Source organism: Oncorhynchus mykiss, chromosome 28, assembly GCF_057628025.1.
Source record: "Oncorhynchus mykiss isolate SJ-2025 chromosome 28, ASM5762802v1, whole genome shotgun sequence".
Taxonomy (NCBI): domain Eukaryota; kingdom Metazoa; phylum Chordata; class Actinopteri; order Salmoniformes; family Salmonidae; genus Oncorhynchus; species Oncorhynchus mykiss.
In genome coordinates this window covers 40,021,743-40,045,487 of record NC_143049.1, presented here as the reverse complement: position 1 = coordinate 40,045,487, position 23,745 = coordinate 40,021,743, and the positions used below count along the sequence as shown (strand labels likewise).

Here is a 23,745-nt window from a genome sequence, read left to right as displayed (position 1 = left end):
AGCTGGCCAATGCTGACACACAGCAGAAAGACTGTCTGTTACAGCAGACAGTCTCAGTGTAGCTGGCCAATGCTGACACACAGCAGAAAGACTGTCTGTTACAGCAGACAGTCTCAGAGTAGCTGGCCAATGCTGACACACAGCAGAAAGACTGTCTGTTACAGCAGACAGTCTCAGAGTAGCTGGCCAATGCTGACACACAGCAGAAAGACGGTCTGTTACAGCAGACAGTCTCAGAGTAGCTGGCCAATGCTGACACACAGCAGAAAGACTGTCTGTTACAGCAGACAGTCTCAGAGTAGCTGGCCAATGCTGACACACAGCAGAAAGACTGTCTGTTACAGCAGACAGTCTCAGAGTAGCTGGCCAATGCTGACACACAGCAGAAAGACTGTCTGTTACAGCAGACAGTCTCAGAGTAGCTGGCCAATGCTGACACACAGCAGAAAGACTGTCTGTTACAGCAGACAGTCTCAGAGTAGCTGGCCAATGCTGACACACAGCAGAAAGACTGTATGTTACAGCAGACAGTCTCAGAGTAGCTGGCCAATGCTGACACACAGCAGAAAGACTGTCTGTTACAGCAGACAGTCTCAGAGTAGCTGGCCAATGCTGACACACAGCAGAAAGACTGTCTGTTACAGCAGACAGTCTCAGAGTAGCTGGCCAATGCTGACACACAGCAGAAAGACTGTCTGTTACAGCAGACAGTCTCAGAGTAGCTGGCCAATGCTGACACACAGCAGAAAGACTGTCTGTTACAGCAGGCAGTCTCAGAGTAGCTGGCCAATGCTGACACACAGCAGAAAGACTGTCTGTTACAGCAGACAGTCTCAGAGTAGCTGGCCAATGCTGACACACAGCAGAAAGACTGTCTGTTACAGCAGACAGTCTCAGAGTAGCTGGCCAATGCTGACACACAGCAGAAAGACGGTCTGTTACAGCAGACAGTCTCAGAGTAGCTGGCCAATGCTGACACACAGCAGAAAGACTGTATGTTACAGCAGACAGTCTCAGAGTAGCTGGCCAATGCTGACACACAACAGAAAGACTGTCTGTTACAGCAGACAGTCTCAGAGTAGCTGGCCAATGCTGACACACAGCAGAAAGACTAGAATGTGTTGCACTTGTCAGTGTCACAACACTTCATGTTGATGTCAGCGTTGGTTTGGAACTGCTCACAGCCCGACATGTCCATGCATCTCTGGAAATGGCCAACTGAGGGAGAAAATAAATTACTATGTTACTGTGTGACAGCTGTTAACTGTTGACTTTAACCTGTATTATAAACCTTTTATTCTTGATTTTTCTGACCAGGGCATTTCAGAGTAGTAGTTCTGATCTAGGATGAGGTCTTCATTATCCACAGCTCTGGGCTGATCTAGGATCAGGTCTTCATTATCCACAGCTCAGTGCTGATCTAGGATCAGGTCTTCATTATCCACAGCTCAGTGCTGATCTAGGACCAGGACTTCATTATCCACAGCTCTGTGCTGATCTAGGATCAGGTCTTCATTATCCACAGCTCAGTGCTGATCTAGGACCAGGTCTTCATTATCCACAGCTCAGTGCTGATCTAGGATCAGGTCTTCATTATCCACAGCTCAGTGCTGATCTAGGACCAGGTCTTCATTATCCACAGCTCTCGGCCTGTATTCATAAAGCATCTCAGAGTAGGAGTGCTGATCTAGGATCAGTCCGTATAATGTATCATGATATAAAACTGCACCTCTACGCCGTTGGTGAATACGGGCACAGAACTGTGTGTGACATCCAATGCTGCTTTTCAAGTAATGTAGCATAGGCACAACATTACTCTTTAGTCAAGTCCGCTTTCAATATTTAGGCTTTAGCTCAGCAGGCTAACATCTAGTGACACACAGATGACCTCGGTTTCGAACACGGTCAGTCTCAGAACTTACATGGTGCTCTGAAGAAGTTGGCGGCCGCACAACCGTCCTTCTCTGGTGGACATGTTTCTACTGTCACCTTGCAGTCTCCTCCTGCCTTAGCTGGCACACAGCGCAGACAGACCAGTGCTTCACCTAGGGGACAACCGCACCATATCACTGGGTTAGGAGAACCATAGAACTATAGCAATGTTATAGGAACACTAGAATGTACATTGGCCATGGGTCGGCCATATTGGTCAGGGAGTCATTGGTAAAAGGTTAGGATTGCCCATTTCCCAGGTTTTTTTTTTCAGAAATCGCTGTTGATTCCTGGAATCAGAAGGTAAAAAGCAGGAAGAGGAAACTCTGAAACTCTTGAGTTCAAATGAAGTTATTTGCATAGAGTTTTCTATTCTGATACTTTCCAAGTGGAAAACGAGTTCTGACATGGCATGAATGCAGCATACGAGACAGTTCCAGAGCCTCACCAACACCACAGGACAGGAGGGGTTAAAAGACGGTGTTAATTAGTGACAGACAGACGGACCCACCACTAGCCAACACCAGGGCTAGAGCCACAGCCCATATCACTGTCTTCATCTCGCTGACGATGTGTCAACCGGAGAAGAGAGAACAGTCAGTGATCTTTAAACATTGCGATTAACTTGGATGAACTATTTAATCTGAGGTAAAGCCACGAGGTATAAAGTCATATAAAGCTTATTGTGGTGCCTGTAGTAAAGTAGGCCCAGCGTGGTCCGGGTTTGGCTGGCATCTGTCATTGTAACAAAGAATTTGATCTGAACTGACTTGTCTAGTTAAATAAAAGTTTTTAAAAAAAGTGGAACTCATTTAATTTCTTTAAATTTACAGTCCGTTTTTTTGGATTCCTAAGAATATGGATTTGAATAGAGCTCCAAAATCGACATTTGAATCTTCTGAAGACACTGATATTTTTTATTTAACTAGTCAAGTCAATTAAGAACAAATTATTATTTTCAATGACGGCCAAGGAACAGTGGGTTAACTGCCTTGTTCAGGGGCAGAACGATGTCAGATTTGTAACCTTGTGTGGAGAATATATACAGAGTGTTACGGTACAGAGTCAATGTAGAGGCTATATACAGGGGGTACCAGTACAGAGTCAATGTGGAGGCTATATACAGGGGGTACCGGTACAGAGTCATTGTGGAGACTATATACAGGGGGTACCGGTACAGAGTCAATGTGGAGGCTATATACAGGGGGGTACCGGTACAGAGTCAATGTGGAGGCTATATACAGGGTTTTACAGTAAAGAGTCATTGTGGAGGCTATATACAGGGGGTACCGGTACAGAGTCAATGTGGAGGCTATATACAGGATGTTACAGTACAGAGTCAATGTGGAGGCTATATACAGGGTATTACGGTACAGAATCAATGTGGAGGCTATATACAGGGTATTACGGTACAGAGTCAATGTGGAGACTATATACAGGGGGTACCGGTACAGAGTCAATGTGGAGGCTATATACAGGGGGTACCGGTACAGAGTCAATGTGGAGGCTATATACAGGGTATTACGGTAAAGAGTCAATGTGGAGGCTATATACAGGGGGTACCGGTACAGAGTCAATGTGGAGGCTATATACAGGGTGTTACGGTACAGAGTCAATGTGGAGAGTATATACAGAGTGTTACGGTACAGAGTCAATGTGGAGACTATATACAGGGGGTACCGGTACAGAGTCAATGTGGAGGCTATATACAGGATGTTACGGTACAGAGTCAATGTGGAGGCTATATACAGGGGGTACCGGTACAGAGTCAATGTGGAGGCTATATACAGGGTTTTACGGTAAAGAGTCATTGTGGAGGCTATATACAGGGGGTACTGGTACAGAGTCAATGTGGAGGCTATATACAGGGGGTACCAGTACAGAGTCTATGTGGAGGCTATATACAGGGGGTACCGGTACAGAGTCAATGTGGAGGCTATATACAGGAAGTACCGGTACAGAGTCAATGTGCGGGGGTATATACAGGGGGTACTGCTACAGAGTCAATGTGGAGGCTATATACAGGGGGTACCGGTACAGAGTCAATGTGGAGGCTATATACAGGGGGTACCGGTACAGAGTCAATGTGGAGGCTATATACAGGGGGTACCGGTACAGAGTCAATGTGGAGGCTATATACAGGGGGTACCGGTACAGAGTCAATGTGGAGGCTATATACAGGGGGTACCGGTACAGAGTCAATGTGGAGGCTATATACAGGGGGTACCGGTACAGAGTCAATGTGGAGGCTATATACAGGGGGTACCGGTACAGAGTCAATGTGGAGGCTATATACAGGGGGTACCGGTACAGAGTCAATGTGCGGGGGTACAGCTTAGTCAAGGTAATTTGTAAAGTTACCACTTTTTAAAAGGATCTGGGGACTCATGCAAAATCTTTTCAGCCTCCAAAGGGGGAAAAGGTGTTGTCGTGCCCTCGTTCAAAACTGTCTTGGTGTGTTCGGAACATGAAAGATCCTTAGTGATGTGGACACCGAGGAACTTGACGCTCTCGACCTGCTCCACTACTGTACATGTAGTCCACGATCTGTTCATTTGTCTTGCTGACATTGAGGGAGAGGTCATTGTCCTGGCACCACTCTGCCAGGTGTGTCTTATCGTTGTCCGTGATCAGGGCTACTACCACTGTTCTGTTGTCAGCAAACTTAATGATGGTGTTGGAAAAGTGATTGTCACACATCGTGGGTGAACAGAGAGGACAGGAGGGGAAAAAGTACACACCCCTGAGGGGCCCCAGTGTTGAGGATCAGCGTGGCAGATGTGTTGTTACCTACGATTATCACCTAGGGGGGCAGCCCGTTTAACACCTGGGTGGCGGCCCGTTTCCCACCTGGTGGCGACCCGTAAGGAAGTCCAGGATCCAGAGTTTGGAGGGAACTATGCTGAGGAACACTGAGCTGTGGACTTAGGGAGGGGTTAGGGAGTAGGGAGGGGTTAGGGAGTAGGGAGGGGTCATGGAGAAGGGAGAAGGGAGGGGTTAGGGAGTAGGGAGGGGTTAGGGAGAAGGGAGTAGGGAGGGGATAGGGAGTAGGGAGAGGTTAGGGAGGAGGGAGGGGGGAGGGGTTAGGGAGTAGGGAGGGGTTAGGGAGAAGGGAGTAGGGAGGGGATAGGGAGTAGGGAGAGGTTAGGGAGGAGGGAGGTGTTAGGGAGGAGGGAGAGGTTAGGGAGGAGGGAGGTGTTAGGGAGGAGGGAGAGGTTAGGGAGGAGGGAGGTGTTAGGGAGGAGGGAGAGGTTAGGGAGGAGGGAGGTGTTAGGGAGGAGGGAGGTGTTAGGGAGGAGGGAGGTGTTAGGGAGGAGGGAGAGGTTAGGGAGGAGGGAGGTTTTAGGGAGGAGGGAGGTGTTAGGGAGGAGGGAGAGGTTAGGGAGGAGGGAGGTGTTAGGGAGGAGGGAGGTGTTAGGGAGGAGGGAGAGGTTTGGGAGGAGGGAGGTGTTAGGGAGTAGGGAGAGGTTAGGGAGTAGGGAGGGGTTAGGGAGTAGGGAGAGTTGAGGGTGTAGGGAGGGGTTAGGGAGTAGGGAGAGGTTAGGGAGTAGGGAGGGGTTAGGGAGTAGGGAGAGTTTAGGGTGTTTGGAGGGGTTAGGGAGTAGGGAGGGGTTAGGGAGTAGGGAGAGGTTAGGGAGTAGGGAGAGGTTAGGGAGGAGGGAGAGGTTAGGGAGTAGGGAGAGGTTAGGGTGTAGGGAGAGGTTAGGGAGGAGGGAGGTGTTAGGGAGTAGGGAGAGGTTAGGGAGGAGGGAGGTGTTAGGGAGGAGGGAGGTGTTAGGGAGGAGGGAGGTGTTAGGGAGGAGGGAGAGGTTAGGGAGGAGGGAGGTGTTAGGGAGTAGGGAGAGGTTAGGGAGTAGGGAGGGGTTAGGGAGGAGGGAGGTGTTAGGGAGGAGGGAGGTGTTAGGGAGTAGGGAGAGTTTAGGGTGTAGGGAGGGGTTAGGGAGTAGGGAGTAGGGAGGGGATAGGGAGTAGGGAGAGGTTAGGGAGGAGGGAGGTGTTAGGGAGTAGGGAGGGGTTAGGGAGGAGGGAGGTGTTAGGGAGGAGGGAGGTGTTAGGGAGGAGGGAGGTGTTAGGGAGGAGGGAGAGGTTAGGGAGGAGGGAGGTGTTAGGGAGGAGGGAGGTGTTAGGGAGGAGGGAGGTGTTAGGGAGGAGGGAGAGGTTAGGGAGGAGGGAGGTGTTAGGGAGGAGGGAGGTGTTAGGGAGGAGGGAGAGGTTAGGGAGGAGGGAGGTGTTAGGGAGTAGGGAGAGGTTAGGGAGTAGGGAGGGGTTAGGGAGTAGGGAGAGTTTAGGGTGTAGGGAGGGGTTAGGGAGTAGGGAGGGGTTAGGGAGTAGGGAGAGGTTAGGGAGTAGGGAGAGGTTAGGGAGGAGGGAGAGGTTAGGGAGTAGGGAGAGGTTAGGGTGTAGGGAGAGGTTAGGGAGGAGGGAGGTGTTAGGGAGTAGGGAGAGGTTAGGGAGGAGGGAGGTGTTAGGGAGGAGGGAGGTGTTAGGGAGGAGGGAGGTGTTAGGGAGGAGGGAGAGGTTAGGGAGGAGGGAGGTGTTAGGGAGTAGGGAGAGGTTAGGGAGTAGGGAGGGATTAGGGAGTAGGGAGAGTTTAGGGTGTAGGGAGGGGTTAGGGAGTAGGGAGGGGTTAGGGAGTAGGGAGAGGTTAGGGAGTAGGGAGAGGTTAGGGAGGAGGGAGAGGTTAGGGAGTAGGGAGAGGTTAGGGTGTAGGGAGAGGTTAGGGAGGAGGGAGGTGTTAGGGAGTAGGGAGAGGTTAGGGAGTAGGGAGAGGTTAGGGAGGAGGGAGGTGTTAGGGAGTAGGGAGAGGTTAGGGAGTAGGGAGGGGTTAGGGAGTAGGGAGAGTTTAGGGTGTAGGGAGGGGTTAGGGAGTAGGGAGGGGTTAGGGAGGGGTTAGGGAGTAGGGAGAGGTTAGGGAGTAGGGAGAGGTTAGGGAGGAGGGAGAGGTTAGGGAGTACAGAGAGGTTAGGGAGTAGGGAGAGGTTAGAGAGTAGGGAGAGGTTAGAGAGGAGGGAGAGATTAGGGAGTAGGGAGGGGTTAGGGAGTAGAGAGAGGTTAGGGAGGAGGGAGGGGTTAGGGTGTAGGGAGGGGTTAGGGTGTAGGGAGGGGTTAGGGTGTAGGGAGAGGTTAGGGAGTAGGGAGAGGTTAGGGAGGAGGGAGAGGTTAGGGAGTAGGGAGGGGTTAGGGAGTATGGAGAGGTTAGGGAGTAGGGAGAGGTTAGGGATTAGGGCGAGGTTACAGAGGAGGGAGGGGTTAGGGCATAGGGAGGGGTTAGGGAGTAATACTGTAACCCTGTAACACTGTAATTCTGATCTCAAGGCCATCAGACTGTTAAACAGCCATCACTAGCATAGAGAGGCTGCTGCCAACATACAGACACAAATCACTGGGCACTTTATAAATGGATTTAACAAAGGTATCACTCGTCACTTTAAATAACATCACTTTAATAATGTTTACATATCCTACATATCTCATATGTATATACTCTATACCATCTAATGCATCCTGTCTGTGCCGCACGGCACAACATGTGTATGTGACCAATAAAATTTGAGTTGATTTGCATTTGATTTGACCCTGTAATACTGTCTACTCTGTATCTATACATTCACTCAGACCACACACACACACACACACGGACACGCACACACCACAACAAACACACACACACACACACACCACAACACTCTCCACACCTTCAACACACACCATACCATCAACAGACACCACAACACACAGTACACCCCTCAAATCCCAATCAAAGCAGAACGTCCCTCCCCCTGCCATTGTCCTGGACCCCCGACTAAGCCAAAGTCCACTATCAGCAGTGTGACATGTAAGAGAAAGTGTCCATGGGGCAGAATTTCTTTAAACCCTTTCATTGTGGGGCCATTGTTATGTTGACCTCGTGATACCTCTCCTCTCCCTATTGGCCATATATATCAGGTGGTCAGCCTCTCCTCTCCCTATTGGCCATATATATCAGGCGGTCCACATCTTTCCACTCTCACACTGTGGGACAAACGTGGACAACAAACGGTGGACAAAATGTCGCAGTACTCAGGCAAGGTGAGTAGATAGCTATCGAACCTGGAAGCTATACATACAGCTATACATACAGTATACAGCTATACATACAGTATACAGCTATACATACAGTATACAGCTATACATATAGTATACATATAGTATACAGCTAAACATACAGTATACAGCTATACATACAGTATACATACAGTATACAGCTAAACATACAGTATACAGCTATACATACAGTATACAGCTATACATACAGTATACATACAGTATACAGCTAAACATACAGTATACAGCTATACATACAGTATACAGCTATACATACAGTATACATACAGTATACAGCTATACATACAGTATACAGCTATACATACAGTATACAGCTAAACATACAGTATACAGCTATACATACAGTATACATACAGTATACAGCTATACATACAGTATACAGCTATACATACAGTATACAGCTATACATACAGTATACATACAGTATACAGCTATAGATACAGTATAAATACAGTATACATACAGTATACAGCTATACATACAGTATAAATACAGTATACATATAGAATACATACAGTATACAGCTATACATACAGTATACAGCTATACATACAGTATACAGCTATACATACAGTATACAGCTATACATACAGTATACATACAGTATACATACAGTATACAGCTATACATACAGTATAAATACAGTATACATACAGTATACAGCTATACATACAGTATACATACAGTATACAGCTATACATACAGTATAAATACAGTATACATATAGTATACATACAGTATACAGCTATACATACAGTATACAGCTATACATACAGTATACAGCTATACATACAGTATACAGCTATACATACAGTATACATACAGTATACATTCAGTATACAGCTATACATACAGTATAAATACAGTATACATACAGTATACAGCTATACATACAGTATACATACAGTATACAGCTATACATACAGTATAAATACAGTATACATACAGTATACAGCTATACATACAGTATAAATACAGTATACATATAGTATACATACAGTATACAGCTATACATACAGTATACAGCTATACATACAGTATACAGCTATACATACAGTATACATACAGTATACAGCTATACATACAGTATAAATACAGTATACATACAGTATACATACAGTATACAGCTATACATACAGTATACAGCTATACATACAGTATACAGCTATACATACAGTATACATACAGTATACAGCTATACATACAGTATAAATACAGTAAACATACAGTATACAGCTATACATACAGTTTAAAGGCTTAACGAAAATGTCCCTTTTTTGTAAAAAAAATAGCATACAGTATACAGCTATACATACAGTATACATACAGTATACAGCTATACATACAGTATACATACAGTATACAGCTATACATACAGTATACATACAGTATACATACAGTATACTGCTATACATACAGTATACATACAGTATACAGCTATACATACAGTATACAGCTATACATACAGTATACATACAGTATACAACAGCTATACATACAGTATTTCAACTATACATACAGTATACAGATATACATACAGTATACAGCTAAACATACAGTACACAACTACACATACAGTATACATACAGTATACAACTATACATAGAGTATACAGCTATACATACAGTATACAGCTATACATATAGTATTCAACCATACATACAGTATACAGCTATACATACAGTATACAACTATACATACAGTATACAGCTAAACATACAATATACAGCTAAACATACAATATACAGCTAAACATACAGTATACAACTATACATACAGTATACAGCTATACATACAGTATACAGCTAAACATACAATATACAGCTAAACATACAGTATACAGCTATACATACAGTATACATGCAGTATACAGCTATACATACAGTATATAGCTAAACATACAGTATACAGCTATACATACAGTATACAGCTAAACAGCTATACATACAGTATACAGCTATACATACAGTATACAGCTATACATACAGTATACATACAGTATACAGCTATACATACAGTATACAGCTATACATACAGTACACAACTATACATACAGTATACAGCTATACATACAGTATACAGCTATACATACAGTACACAACTATACATACAGTATACAGCTATACATACAGTATAAATACAGTATACATACAGTATACAGCTATACATACAGTATACAGCTATACATACAGTATACAGCTATACATACAGTATACAGCTATACATACAGTATACATACAGTATACAGCTATACATACAGTATACAGCTATACATACAGTACACAACTATACATACAGTATACAGCTATACATACAGTATACAGCTATACATACAGTACACAACTATACATACAGTATACAGCTATACATACAGTATACAGCTAAACAGCTATACATACAGTATACAGCTAAACAGCTATACATGCAGCTTTACATTCAGGTCTTTCCAGAGATGTTAGATCGGGTTCAAGTCTGGGCTCTGGCTGGGCAATTCAAGGACATTCAGTGACTTCTCCCAAAGCCACTCCTGCTTTGTCTTGGCTGTGTGGTTAGAGTCGTTGTCCTGTTGGAAGGTCCACCTTCGCCCCAGTCTGATGTCCTGAGCGCTGGAGCAGGTTTTCATCAAGCATCTCTCTGTACTTTGCTCCGTTCATCTTTCCCTCGATCCTGACTAGTCTCCCAGTTCCTGCCGATGAAAAACATCCCAACAGCATGATGCTGCCTCCACCATGTTTCACCGTAGGGATGGTGGCAGGTTTCCTCCAGACGTGATGCTTGGCATTCAGGCCAAAGAGTCTGTTGACTCAACCCACAGGAGCATATTCATGTTGCTCTTTTCACACTACTGAGCCCAAACAAGCCAAGCCAAACAAGTTGTAGGGCTGGGAAAACATTACTGGGCTGGCCTGCTTACGTATCCCCAATAGTTGCTGGACCCGGGCTGGCCTGCTTACGTATCCACAATAGTTGCTGGACCCGGGCTGGCCTGCCTACGTATCCACAATAGTTGCTGGACCCGGGCTGGCCTGCCTACGTATCCACAATAGTTGCTGGAACTGGGCTGGCCTGCTTACGTATCCACAATAGTTGCTGGACCTGGGCTGGCCTGCTTACGTATCCACAATAGTTGCTGGAACTGGGCTGGCCTGCTTACGTATCCACAATAGTTGCTGGAACTGGGCTGGCCTGCTTACGTATCCACAATAGTTGCTGGAACTGGGCTGGCCTGCTTACGTATCCACAATAGTTGCTGGAACTGGGCTGGCCTGTTTACGTATCCACAATAGTTGCTGGAACTGGGCTGGCCTGCTTACGTATCCACAATAGTTGCTGGAACTGGGCTGGCCTGCTTACGTATCCACAATAGTTGCTGGAACTGGGCTGGCCTGCTTACGTATCCACAATAGTTGCTGGAACTGGGCTGGCCTGCTTACGTATCCACAATAGTTGCTGGAACTGGGCTGGCCTGCTTACGTATCCACAATAGTTGCTGGAACTGGGCTGGCCTGCTTACGTATCCACAATAGTTGCTGGAACTGGGCTGGCCTGCTTACATATCCACAATAGTTGCTGGACCTGGGCTGGCCTGCTTACGTATCCCCAATAGTTGCTGGACCTGGGCTGGCCTGCTTACGTATCCACAATAGTTGCTGGACCTGGGCTGGCCTGCTTACGTATCCACAATAGTTGCTGGACCTGGGCTGGCCTGCTTTTGTATCCCCAATAGTTGCTGGAACTGGGCTGGCCTGCTTACGTATCCACAATAGTTGCTGGACCTGGGCTGGCCTGCTTACATATCCCCAATAGTTGCTGGACCTGGGCTGGCCTGCTTACGTATCCACAATAGTTGCTGGACCTGGGCTGGCCTGCTTACGTATCACCAATAGTTGCTGGACCTGGGCTGGCCTGCTTACGTATCCACAATAGTTGCTGGAACTGGGCTGGCCTGCTTACGTATCCACAATAGTTGCTGGACCTGGGCTGGCCTGCTTACGTATCCACAATAGTTGCTGGACCTGGGCTGGCCTGCTTACGTATCCCCAATAGTTGCTGGACCCGGGCTGGCCTGCTTACATACCAACAATAGTTGCTGGACCTGGGCTGGCCTGCTTACATACCAACAATAGTTGCTGGACCTGGGCTGGCCTGCTTACATACCAACAATAGTTGCTGGAACTGGGCTGGCCTGCTTACATACCAACAATAGTTGCTGGACCTGGGCTGGCCTGCTTACGTATCCACAATAGTTGCTGGACCTGGGCTGGCCTGCTTACGTATCCACAATAGTTGCTGGACCTGGGCTGGCCTGCTTACGTATCCACAATAGTTGCTAGAACTGGGCTGGAAAATATACTACCTGAGCTAGCACAGTAGTTGTCAGAGTCTAGGTGATGTGGGTAAGGCGGAGTCAGGCGCAGGCCACAAAGATGAGTAATATCCTCCATCCTGTAGGTCAGACTCTATTTCTACCTCACCAAACTGTCCCATGTGCTGTCCTCTGTGTCTGTGTTCTACCCAGATCTGTTTCTACGAGGGGAAATGCTTCACGGGCAGGAAGCTGGAGATCTGCGGTGACTGTGATAACTTCCAGGACCGCGGATTCATGAACCGCGTCAACTCCATCCGCGTGGAGAGCGGCGCCTTCGTCTGCTTCGACCATCCCGACTTCAAGGGCCAGCAGTACATGCTGGAGCACGGAGATTACCCCGAGTTTCAGAGATGGAATGCCCACAATGATCACATGGGCTCCTGCAGACCTATCAGGATGGTGAGGATAAAACGCTAGCACTTACGGTAAACCGATGCTGTGGAAACTGATGCCGCGGTAACGGACGCCGCAGTAACGGACGCCGCAGTAACCTATACCACCACGGCAACCTGTGGCTTTGTGAATACTGTAGGTTTTTACGGTGCTAATATAGTCATTTTGTAATACGTTTTTTTTTGCATAGTAACAGAGTTAGGTGGTTACTTCTTAACAGCGTTGTTACTATAGTTATTTCACACTAACCGTGTTGTAAGAGCTACTTGACGTGAAGGGTTAAAGGCAGAAGAGGACTAAAGCAGTAGGACAGTTTACGCCCCTCAACCCACTTTAAAACGACTGGCACTAGATATGTTATGTAACTCGGTCCAGCTGGAAAGTGTGACTGATGTGTAAAGATAAATAGTCAAGCCAGCACAGAATATTCAGGTCATTTGGCCGCTGTAAAGTGTATCTTGGGCACACGCAGACTGACTGACTGACTGGTGCATTACAACGTGAGATAGAGAAGACAGACTGACTGACTGGTACATTACAATGTGAGATAGAGAAGACAGACTGACTGACTGACTGGTAGATTACAATGTGAGATAGAGAAGACAGACAGACAGACTGACTGGTACATTACAATGTGAGATAGAGAAGACAGACTGACTGACTGGTACATTACAATGTGAGATAGAGAAGACAGACAGACTGACTGACTGGTACATTACAATGTGAGATAGAGAACACAGACTGACTGACTGACTGGTACATTACAATGTGAGATAGAGAAGACAGACAGACTGACTGACTGGTACATTACAATGTGAGATAGAGAAGACAGACAGACTTACTGACTGGTATATTACAATGTGAGATAGAGAAGACAGACAGACAGACTGACTGACTGGTACATTACAATATGAGATAGAGAAGACAGACAGACAGACTGACTGGTACATTACAATGTGAGATAGAGAAGACAGACTGACTGACTGACTGGTACATTATAATGTGAGATAGAGAAGACAGACTGACTGACTGACTGGTACATTACAATGTGAGATAGAGAAGACAGACAGACTGACTGACTGGTACATTACAATGTGAGATAGAGAAGACAGACTGACTGACTGACTGGTACATTACAATGTGAGATAGAGAAGACAGACTGACTGACTGACTGGTACATTATAACGTGAGATAGAGAAGACAGACTGACTGACTGACTGGTACATTACAATGTGAGATAGAGAAGACAGACTGACTGACTGACTGGTACATTACAATGTGAGATAGAGAAGACAGACAGACAGACTGACTGACTGGTACATTACAATGGGAGATAGAGAAGACAGACAGACAGACTGACTGGTACATTACAATGTGAGATAGAGAAGACAGACTGACTGACTGACTGGTACATTACAATGTGAGATAGAGAAGACAGACAGACAGACTGACTGACTGGTACATTACAATGTGAGATAGAGAAGACAGACAGACTTACTGACTGGTACATTACAATGTGAGATAGAGAAGACAGACTGACTGACTGACTGGTACATTATAATGTGAGATAGAGAAGACAGACTGACTGGCTGACTGGTACATTACAATGTGAGATAGAGAAGACAGACAGACTGACTGACTGGTACATTACAATGTGAGATAGAGAAGATAGACAGACTGACTGACTGGTACATTACAATGTGAGATAGAGGAGACAGAAAGACTGACTGACTGGTACATTACAATGTGAGATAGAGAAGACAGACAGACTGACTGACTGGTACATTACAATGTGAGATAGAGAAGACAGACAGACAGACTGACTGGTACATTACAATGTGAGATAGAGAAGACAGACTGACTGACTGACTGGTACATTACAATGTGAGATAGAGAAGACAGACAGACTGACTGACTGACTGGTACATTACAATGTGAGATAGAGAAGACAGACAGACTGACTGACTGGTACATTACAATGTGAGATAGAGAAGACAGACAGACTGACTGACTGGTACATTACAATGTGAGATAGAGAAGACAGACAGACAGACTGACTGGTACATTACAATGTGAGATAGAGAAGACAGACTGACTGACTGACTGGTACATTACAATGTGAGATAGAGAAGACAGACAGACAGACTGACTGACTGATACATTACAATATGAGATAGAGAAGACAGACAGACAGACTGACTGGTACATTACAATGTGAGATAGAGAAGACAGACTGACTGACTGGTACATTATAACGTGAGATAGAGAAGACAGACTGACTGACTGACTTGTACATTACAATGTGAGATAGAGAAGACAGACAGACTGACTGACTGGTACATTACAATGTGAGATAGAGAAGACAGACTGACTGACTGACTGGTACATTACAATGTGAGATAGAGAAGACAGACTGACTGACTGACTGGTACATTATAACGTGAGATAGAGAAGACAGACTGACTGACTGGTACATTACAATGTGAGATAGAGAAGACAGACAGACTGACTGACTGGTACATTACAATGTGAGATAGAGAAGACAGACAGACAGACTGACTGGTACATTACAATGTGAGATAGAGAAGACAGACTGACTGACTGAGTGGTACATTACAATGTGAGATAGAGAAGACAGACAGACAGACAGACTGCCTGGTACATTACAATGGGAGATAGAGAAGACAGACAGACAGACTGACTGGTACATTACAATGTGAGATAGAGAAGACAGACTGACTGACTGACTGGTACATTATAATGTGCGATAGAGAAGACAGACTGACTGACTGACTGGTACATTACAATGTGAGATAGAGAAGACAGACAGACTGACTGACTGGTACATTACAATGTGAGATAGAGAAGACAGACTAGACTGAGTGACTGACTGGTACATTACAATGTGAGATAGAGAAGACAGACTGACTGACTGACTGGTACATTACAATGTGAGATAGAGAAGACAGACTGACTGACTGACTGGTACATTACAATGTGAGATAGAGAAGACAGACAGACTGACTGACTGGTACATTACAATGTGAGATAGAGAAGACAGACAGACAGACTGACTGGTACATTACAATGTGAGATAGAGAAGACAGACAGACAGACTGACTGACTGGTACATTACAATGTGAGATAGAGAAGACAGACAGACTTACTGACTGGTACATTACAATGTGAGATAGAGAAGACAGACTGACTGGCTGACTTGTACATTACAATGTGAGATAGAGAAGACAGACAGACTGACTGACTGGTACATTATAATGTGAGATAGAGAACACAGACTGACTGACTGACTGGTACATTACAATGTGAGATAGAGAAGACAGACAGACTGACTGACTGGTACATTACAATGTGAGATAGAGAAGACAGACAGACAGACTGACTGGTATATTACAATGTGAGATAGAGAAGACAGACAGACAGACTGACTGACTGGTACATTACAATATTAGATAGAGAAGACAGACAGACAGACTGACTGGTACATTACAATGTGAGATAGAGAAGACAGACTGACTGACTGACTGGTACATTATAATGTGAGATAGAGAAGACAGACTGACTGACTGACTGGTACATTACAATGTGAGATAGAGAAGACAGACAGACTGACTGACTGGTACATTACAATGTGAGATAGAGAAGACAGACTGACTGACTGACTGGTACATTACAATGTGAGATAGAGAAGACAGAATGACTGACTGACTGGTACATTATAACGTGAGATAGAGAAGACAGACTGACTGACTGACTGGTACTTTACAATGTGAGATAGAGAAGACAGACAGACTGACTGACTGGTACATTACAATGTGAGATAGAGAAGACAGACAGACAGACTGACTGGTACATTACAATGTGAGATAGAGAAGACAGACTGACTGACTGACTGACTGGTACATTACAATGTGAGATAGAGAAGACAGACAGACAGACTGACTGACTGGTACATTACAATGGGAGATAGAGAAGACAGACAGACAGACTGACTGGTACATTACAATGTGAGATAGAGAAGACAGACTGACTGACTGACTGGTACATTACAATGTGAGATAGAGAAGACAGACAGACAGACTGACTGACTGGTACATTACAATGTGAGATAGAGAAGACGGACAGACTTACTGACTGGTACATTACAATGTGAGATAGAGAAGACAGACTGACTGACTGACTGGTACATTATAATGTGAGATAGAGAAGACAGACTGACTGGCTGACTGGTACATTACAATGTGAGATAGAGAAGACAGACAGACTGACTGACTGGTACATTACAATGTGAGATAGAGAAGATAGACAGACTGACTGACTGGTACATTACAATGTGAGATAGAGAAGACAGAAAGACTGACTGACTGGTACATTACAATGTGAGATAGAGAAGACAGACAGACTGACTGACTGGTACATTACAATGTGAGATAGAGAAGACAGACAGACAGACTGACTGGTACATTACAATGTGAGATAGAGAAGACAGACTGACTGACTGACTGGTACATTACAATGTGAGATAGAGAAGACAGACAGACTGACTGACTGACTGGTACATTACAATGTGAGATAGAGAAGACAGACAGACTGACTGACTGGTACATTACAATGTGAGATAGAGAAGACAGACAGACTGACTGACTGGTACATTACAATGTGAGATAGAGAAGACAGACAGACAGACTGACTGGTACATTACAATGTGAGATAGAGAAGACAGACTGACTGACTGACTGGTACATTACAATGTGAGATAGAGAAGACAGACAGACAGACTGACTGACTGATACATTACAATATGAGATAGAGAAGACAGACAGACAGACTGACTGGTACATTACAATGTGAGATAGAGAAGACAGACTGACTGACTGGTACATTATAACGTGAGATAGAGAAGACAGACTGACTGACTGACTTGTACATTACAATGTGAGATAGAGAAGACAGACAGACTGACTGACTGGTACATTACAATGTGAGATAGAGAAGACAGACTGACTGACTGACTGGTACATTACAATGTGAGATAGAGAAGACAGACTGACTGACTGACTGGTACATTATAACGTGAGATAGAGAAGACAGACTGACTGACTGGTACATTACAATGTGAGATAGAGAAGACAGACAGACTGACTGACTGGTACATTACAATGTGAGATAGAGAAGACAGACAGACAGACTGACTGGTACATTACAATGTGAGATAGAGAAGACAGACTGACTGACTGACTGGTACATTACAATGTGAGATAGAGAAGACAGACAGACAGACAGACAGACTGCCTGGTACATTACAATGGGAGATAGAGAAGACAGACAGACAGACTGACTGGTACATTACAATGTGAGATAGAGAAGACAGACTGACTGACTGACTGGTACATTATAATGTGCGATAGAGAAGACAGACTGACTGACTGACTGGTACATTACAATGTGAGATAGAGAAGACAGACAGACTGACTGACTGGTACATTACAATGTGAGATAGAGAAGACAGACTAGACTGAGTGACTGACTGGTACATTACAATGTGAGATAGAGAAGACAGACTGACTGACTGACTGGTACATTATAATGTGAGATAGAGAAGACAGACTGACTGACTGACTGGTACATTACAATGTGAGATAGAGAAGACAGACAGACTGACTGACTGGTACATTACAATGTGAGATAGAGAATACAGACTGACTGACTGACTGGTACATTATAATGTGAGATAGAGAAGACAGACAGACCTACTGACTGGTACATTACAATGTGAGATAGAGAAGACAGACAGACAAACTGACTGGTACATTACAATGTGAGATAGAGAAGACAGACTGACTGACTGACTGGTACATTACAATGTGAGATAGAGAAGACAGACAGACAGAAAGAAGACAGACAGACTGACTGACTTGTACATTACAATGTGAGATAGAGAAGACAGACAGACTGACTGACCTTTACATTTTAATGTGAGATAGAGAATACAGACTGACTGACTGGTACATTACAACGTGAGATAGAGAAGACAGACTGACTGACTAGTACATTACAATGTGAGATAGAGAAGACAGACCGACTGACTGACTGGTACATTACAACGTGAGATAGAGAAGACAGACTGACTGACTGACTGGTACATTACAATGTGAGATAGAGAAGACAGACTGACTGACTGGTACATTACAATGTGAGATAGAGAAGACAGACTGACTGACTGGTACATTACAATGTGAGATAGAGAAGACAGACTGACTGACTGGTACATTACAATGTGAGATAGAGAAGACAGACAGACTGACTGACTGGTACATTACAATGTGAGATAGAGAATACAGACTGACTGACTGGTACATTACAATGTGAGATAGAGAAGACAGACTGACTGACTGGTACATTACAATGTGAGATAGAGAAGACAGACTGACTGACTGGTACATTACAATGTGAGATAGAGAAGACAGACAGACTGACTGACTGGTACATTACAATGTGAGATAGAGAATACAGACTGACTGACTGACTGGTACATTATAATGTGAGATAGAGAAGACAGACAGACCTACTGACTGGTACATTATAATGTGAGACAGAGAAGACAGACTCACTGACTGACTGACTGGTACATTACAATGTGAGATAGAGAAGACAGACAGACTGACTGACTGGTACATTATAATGTGAGATAGAGAAGACAGACTGACTGACTGACTGGTACACTACAATGTGAGATAGAGAAGACAGACAGACTGACTGACTGGTACATTACAATGTGAGATAGAGAAGACAGACAGACAGACTGACTGGTACATTACAATGTGAGATAGAGAAGACAGACTGACTGACTGACTGACTGGTACATTACAATGTGAGATAGAGAAGACAGACAGACAGACTGACTGACTGGTACATTACAATGTGAGATAGAGAAGACAGACAGACTGACTGACTTGTACATTACAATGTGAGATAGAGAAGACAGACAGACTGACTGACTGGTACATTTTAATGTGAGATAGAGAATACAGACTGACTGACTGCTACATTACAACGTGAGATAGAGAAGACAGACTGACTGACTAGTTCATTACAATGTGAGATAGAGAAGACAGACTGACTGACTGGTACATTACAACGTGAGATAGAGAAGACAGACTGACTGACTGACTGGTACATTACAATGTGAGATAGAGAAGACAGACTGACTGACTGGTACATTATAATGTGAGATAGAGAATACAGACTGACTGACTGACTGGTACATTATAATGTGAGATAGAGAAGACAGACAGACTGACTGACTGGTACATTATAATGTGAGATAGAGAAGACAGACTGACTGACTGACTGACTGGTACATTATAATGTGAGATAGAGAAGACAGACAGGCTGACTGACTGGTACATTACAATGTGAGATAGAGAAGACAGACAGACTGACTGACTGGTACATTACAATGTGAGATAGAGAAGACAGACTGACTGACTGACTGGTACATTACAATGTGAGATAGAGAAGACAGACTGACTGACTGATACATTACAATGTGAGATAGAGAAGACAGACTGACTGACTGGTACATTACAATGTGAGATAGAGAAGACAGACTGACTGACTGGTACATCATAATGTGAGATAGAGAAGACAGACAGACTGACTGACTGACTGGTACATTACAATGTGAGATAGAGAAGACAGACTGACTGACTGACTGGTACATTACAATGTGAGATAGAGAAGACAGACAGACTGACTGACTGGTACATTATAATGTGAGATAGAGAATACAGACAGACTGACTGACTGGTACATTACAATGTGAGATAGAGAATACAGACAGACAGACTGGTACATTATAATGTGAGATAGAGAATACAGACAGACTGACTGGTACATTATAATGTGAGATAGAGAATACAGACTGACTTACTGGTACATTACAATGTGAGATAGACAAGACAGACAGACAGACTGACTGGTACATTACAATGTGAGATAGAGAAGACAGACAGACTGACTGACTGGTACATTACAATTTGAGATAGAGAAGACAGACAGACTGACTGACTGTTGAGATGAGGGTTTTTGGAACTTCACCTAAACTTGAAGTCACAGTGATGTAATTTCTTATTTTTCCTCCCCCTCTCCTCCTCCTCTTCCTCCTTTTCATCCTTCTCTCCCCATTTCCTCCTTCTCCTCCTCTCCCCATCCTTTCCTCCACTCCACCCTCCTCCCCATCTCCTCCTCCTTCTTCTCCTCCTCACCCCCATCTTCTCCTCCACTCCACCCTCCTCCTCCATCTCCTCCTCCTCCTTCTCCTCCTCTCCCCCATCTTCTCCTCCACTCCACCCTCCTCCTCCATCTCCTCCTCCTCCTTCTCCTCCTCTCCCCCATATTTTCCTCCACTCCACCCTCCTCCTCCATATCCTCCTCCTTCTCCTCCTCTCCCCCATCTTCTCCTCCACTCCACCCTCCTCCTCCCCCTCTCCTCATCCTCCTCCTCCTCCATTTCCTCCTTCTCCTCCCCTCCTCCTTCATCTCCTCCTCTCCCCATCTTCTCCTCCTCCACCCCATCCTCCTCTCCATCTCCTCCTCCCCATCCTCCTCCACTTTCTCCTTCTCCTACCCATCCTCCTCCTCCTCCACTTCCTCCTTCTCCTCCCCATCTCCTCCTCCCCCTTTCCTCCTCCTCCTTCTCCTCTTCATCCTCCTCCTCTTCTTCATCATCCTCCTCTTCATCACCATTGTCCTTCTCCTCTTGCTCCTCCTTCTCGTCCTCCTCTTCCTACTCCTCTTCCTCCTACTCCTCCTCTCCTCTTCCAGCATGGAGAACACTACAGGATGGAGTTGTTTGAGGGAGCTGACTTTGCTGACCAGTGTGTTGAGGTGTGTGATGACGTGCCCTTCCTGCAGGGACGCGGTCTGACCAAGAACTGCATCAACTCTCTGAAGGTTTACGGAGACGGAGCGTACGTATCTACTGAATCAACTGCTGCTGACATTTCAATTCAATTCAAGTCAATTCAATTCAATTCAATTCAAGTCAATTCATTTCAATTCAATTCAATTTAAGCCAATTCAATTCAATTCAATTCAAGTCAACTCCATTCAATTCAATATAGCAAATTATCTACGGTAAACACTTTATACAATAAATTATCTACGGTAAACACTTTATACAATACATAATCTACGGTAAACACTTTATACAGTAAATTAGCTACAGTAAGCACTTTATACAGTAAATTATCTACGGTAAACACTTTATACAGTAAATGAGCTACAGTAACTACATTATACAGTAAATGAGCTACGGTAAACACTTTATACAGTAAATTATCTACGGTAAACACTTTATACAGTAAATTAGCTACGGTAAACACTTTATACAGTAAATGAGCTACGGTAACTACATTATACAGTAAATTATCTACGGTAAACACTTTATACAGTAAATGAGCTACGGTAACTACATTATATAGAAAATTAGCTACGGTAACTACATTATATAGTAAATGAGCTACGGTAACTACATTACACAGTAAATGAGCTACGGTAACTACATTATACAGTAAATTAGCTACGGTAACTACATTATACAGAAAATTAGCTACGGTAACTACATTATACAGTAAATTAGCTACAGTAACTACATTATACAGTAAATGAGCTACAGTAACTACATTATATAGTAAATGAGCTACGGTAACTACATTACACAGTAAATGAGCTACGGTAACTACATTATACAGTAAATTAGCTACTGTAACTACATTATACAGTAAATGAGCTACGGTAACTACATTATACAGTAAATTAGCTACAGTAAACACATTACACAGTAAATTAGCTACGGTAACAACATTATACAGTAAATTAGCTACGGTAAACACTTTATACAGTGTATAAATATACATATATACATATATTTATACATATATACCTCCTCCTCCTCCTCCTCCTCTTCTCTCCCCCTCCTCCTCCCTTCTCCTCTCCTCCTCCTCCTCCCCCTCTTCTCTCCCCCTCCTTCTCCTCTCCTTCCATAGCTGGGTGCTTTATGAGGAACCTAACTTCCGCGGCCGTATGTATATCGTGGAGAGAGGAGACTACTCTAGTCACGTGGAGTGGCAGGCCCAGAACCCCAACATCCAGTCCATCCGCAGGGTGGTCAACTACTTCTAAACCACGACCCCTTGACCTCTGACCTTAGTCCGAGGGGTCAAACCTGGGATGTCGAACAGTAAAGGGGCACAACTTTACGGAAAACGTTCAGATGACACAGTCAGTTCTATTCGTGCCATTTGCATCTGTAACATTCTGACCGTGTCACCTCACTGAATGTGATGACATCCCAGGTTAGAGGATACATACATAAATCATACATACATGGATTACAAGGCGGAGCTTGGCGAGGTGTAGTCAACAACGTTTACATCACAGGGCACGGAACTGTTTATTTTATCTTCTAATCCAGTTGTAAAATTATATAAAAAAGACAGAACCAGAAGAAGATTTGCGTGTTTATTTTTCTACTGAAAACACTATCACCGTCTTCAGTGTTATTTCCATTTTTTGCATGATGATACAAAGATCCTTATTTTCAATTATATACATATGCATATATATATATATATATGTATATTTATATTTAATCAACACACTCCATTACTGGGCCATTACTGGGCCATTTTCCCAGACAAAGATGAAGTCCACACTTCTATGGTGGTAGAAAGTCCTGGACGAGGCTTAGTCTTAGTATGTGTTCGGGAAACCGGCCCTGATCCTTTGCTGATCGTGGATCTACAGAAAACATATAACAGACAGATATATTATGACATGTTAGCACCACTATACTAGATCGACCTATCATAGCACCACCATACTAGATCGACCTATCATAGCACCACTATACTAGATCGACCTAT

The 23,745-nt window shown here is 44.3% G+C and overlaps 1 protein-coding gene across 1 annotated transcript; it reads left to right on the top strand.

Annotated features, from left to right (window-relative positions):
• The first annotated feature begins 7,904 nt into the window (after positions 1 to 7,904).
• LOC110509133 (gamma-crystallin N-B-like) lies at positions 7,905 to 23,327 on the top strand. The gene is made up of 4 exons (XM_036966952.2): positions 7,905 to 8,001; positions 12,557 to 12,805; positions 21,644 to 21,789; positions 22,867 to 23,327. Exons 1-4 carry the CDS (start codon positions 7,981 to 7,983, stop codon positions 23,000 to 23,002), a joined length of 552 nt encoding a protein of 183 aa, XP_036822847.1. The 5' UTR covers positions 7,905 to 7,980; the 3' UTR covers positions 23,003 to 23,327.
• The last annotated feature ends 418 nt before the right edge of the window (positions 23,328 to 23,745 follow it).

Excerpts from the sequence above, each read along its gene's own strand:
- LOC110509133 (XM_036966952.2), top strand. The coding sequence starts at position 7,981 with ATGTCGCAGTACTCAGGCAAG. Across the intron at positions 12,806-21,643 it reads CCTGCAGACCTATCAGGATG|CATGGAGAACACTACAGGAT; the intron begins GTGAGGATAAAA and ends CTCCTCTTCCAG. Across the intron at positions 21,790-22,866 it reads AAGGTTTACGGAGACGGAGC|CTGGGTGCTTTATGAGGAAC; the intron begins GTACGTATCTAC and ends CTCCTTCCATAG.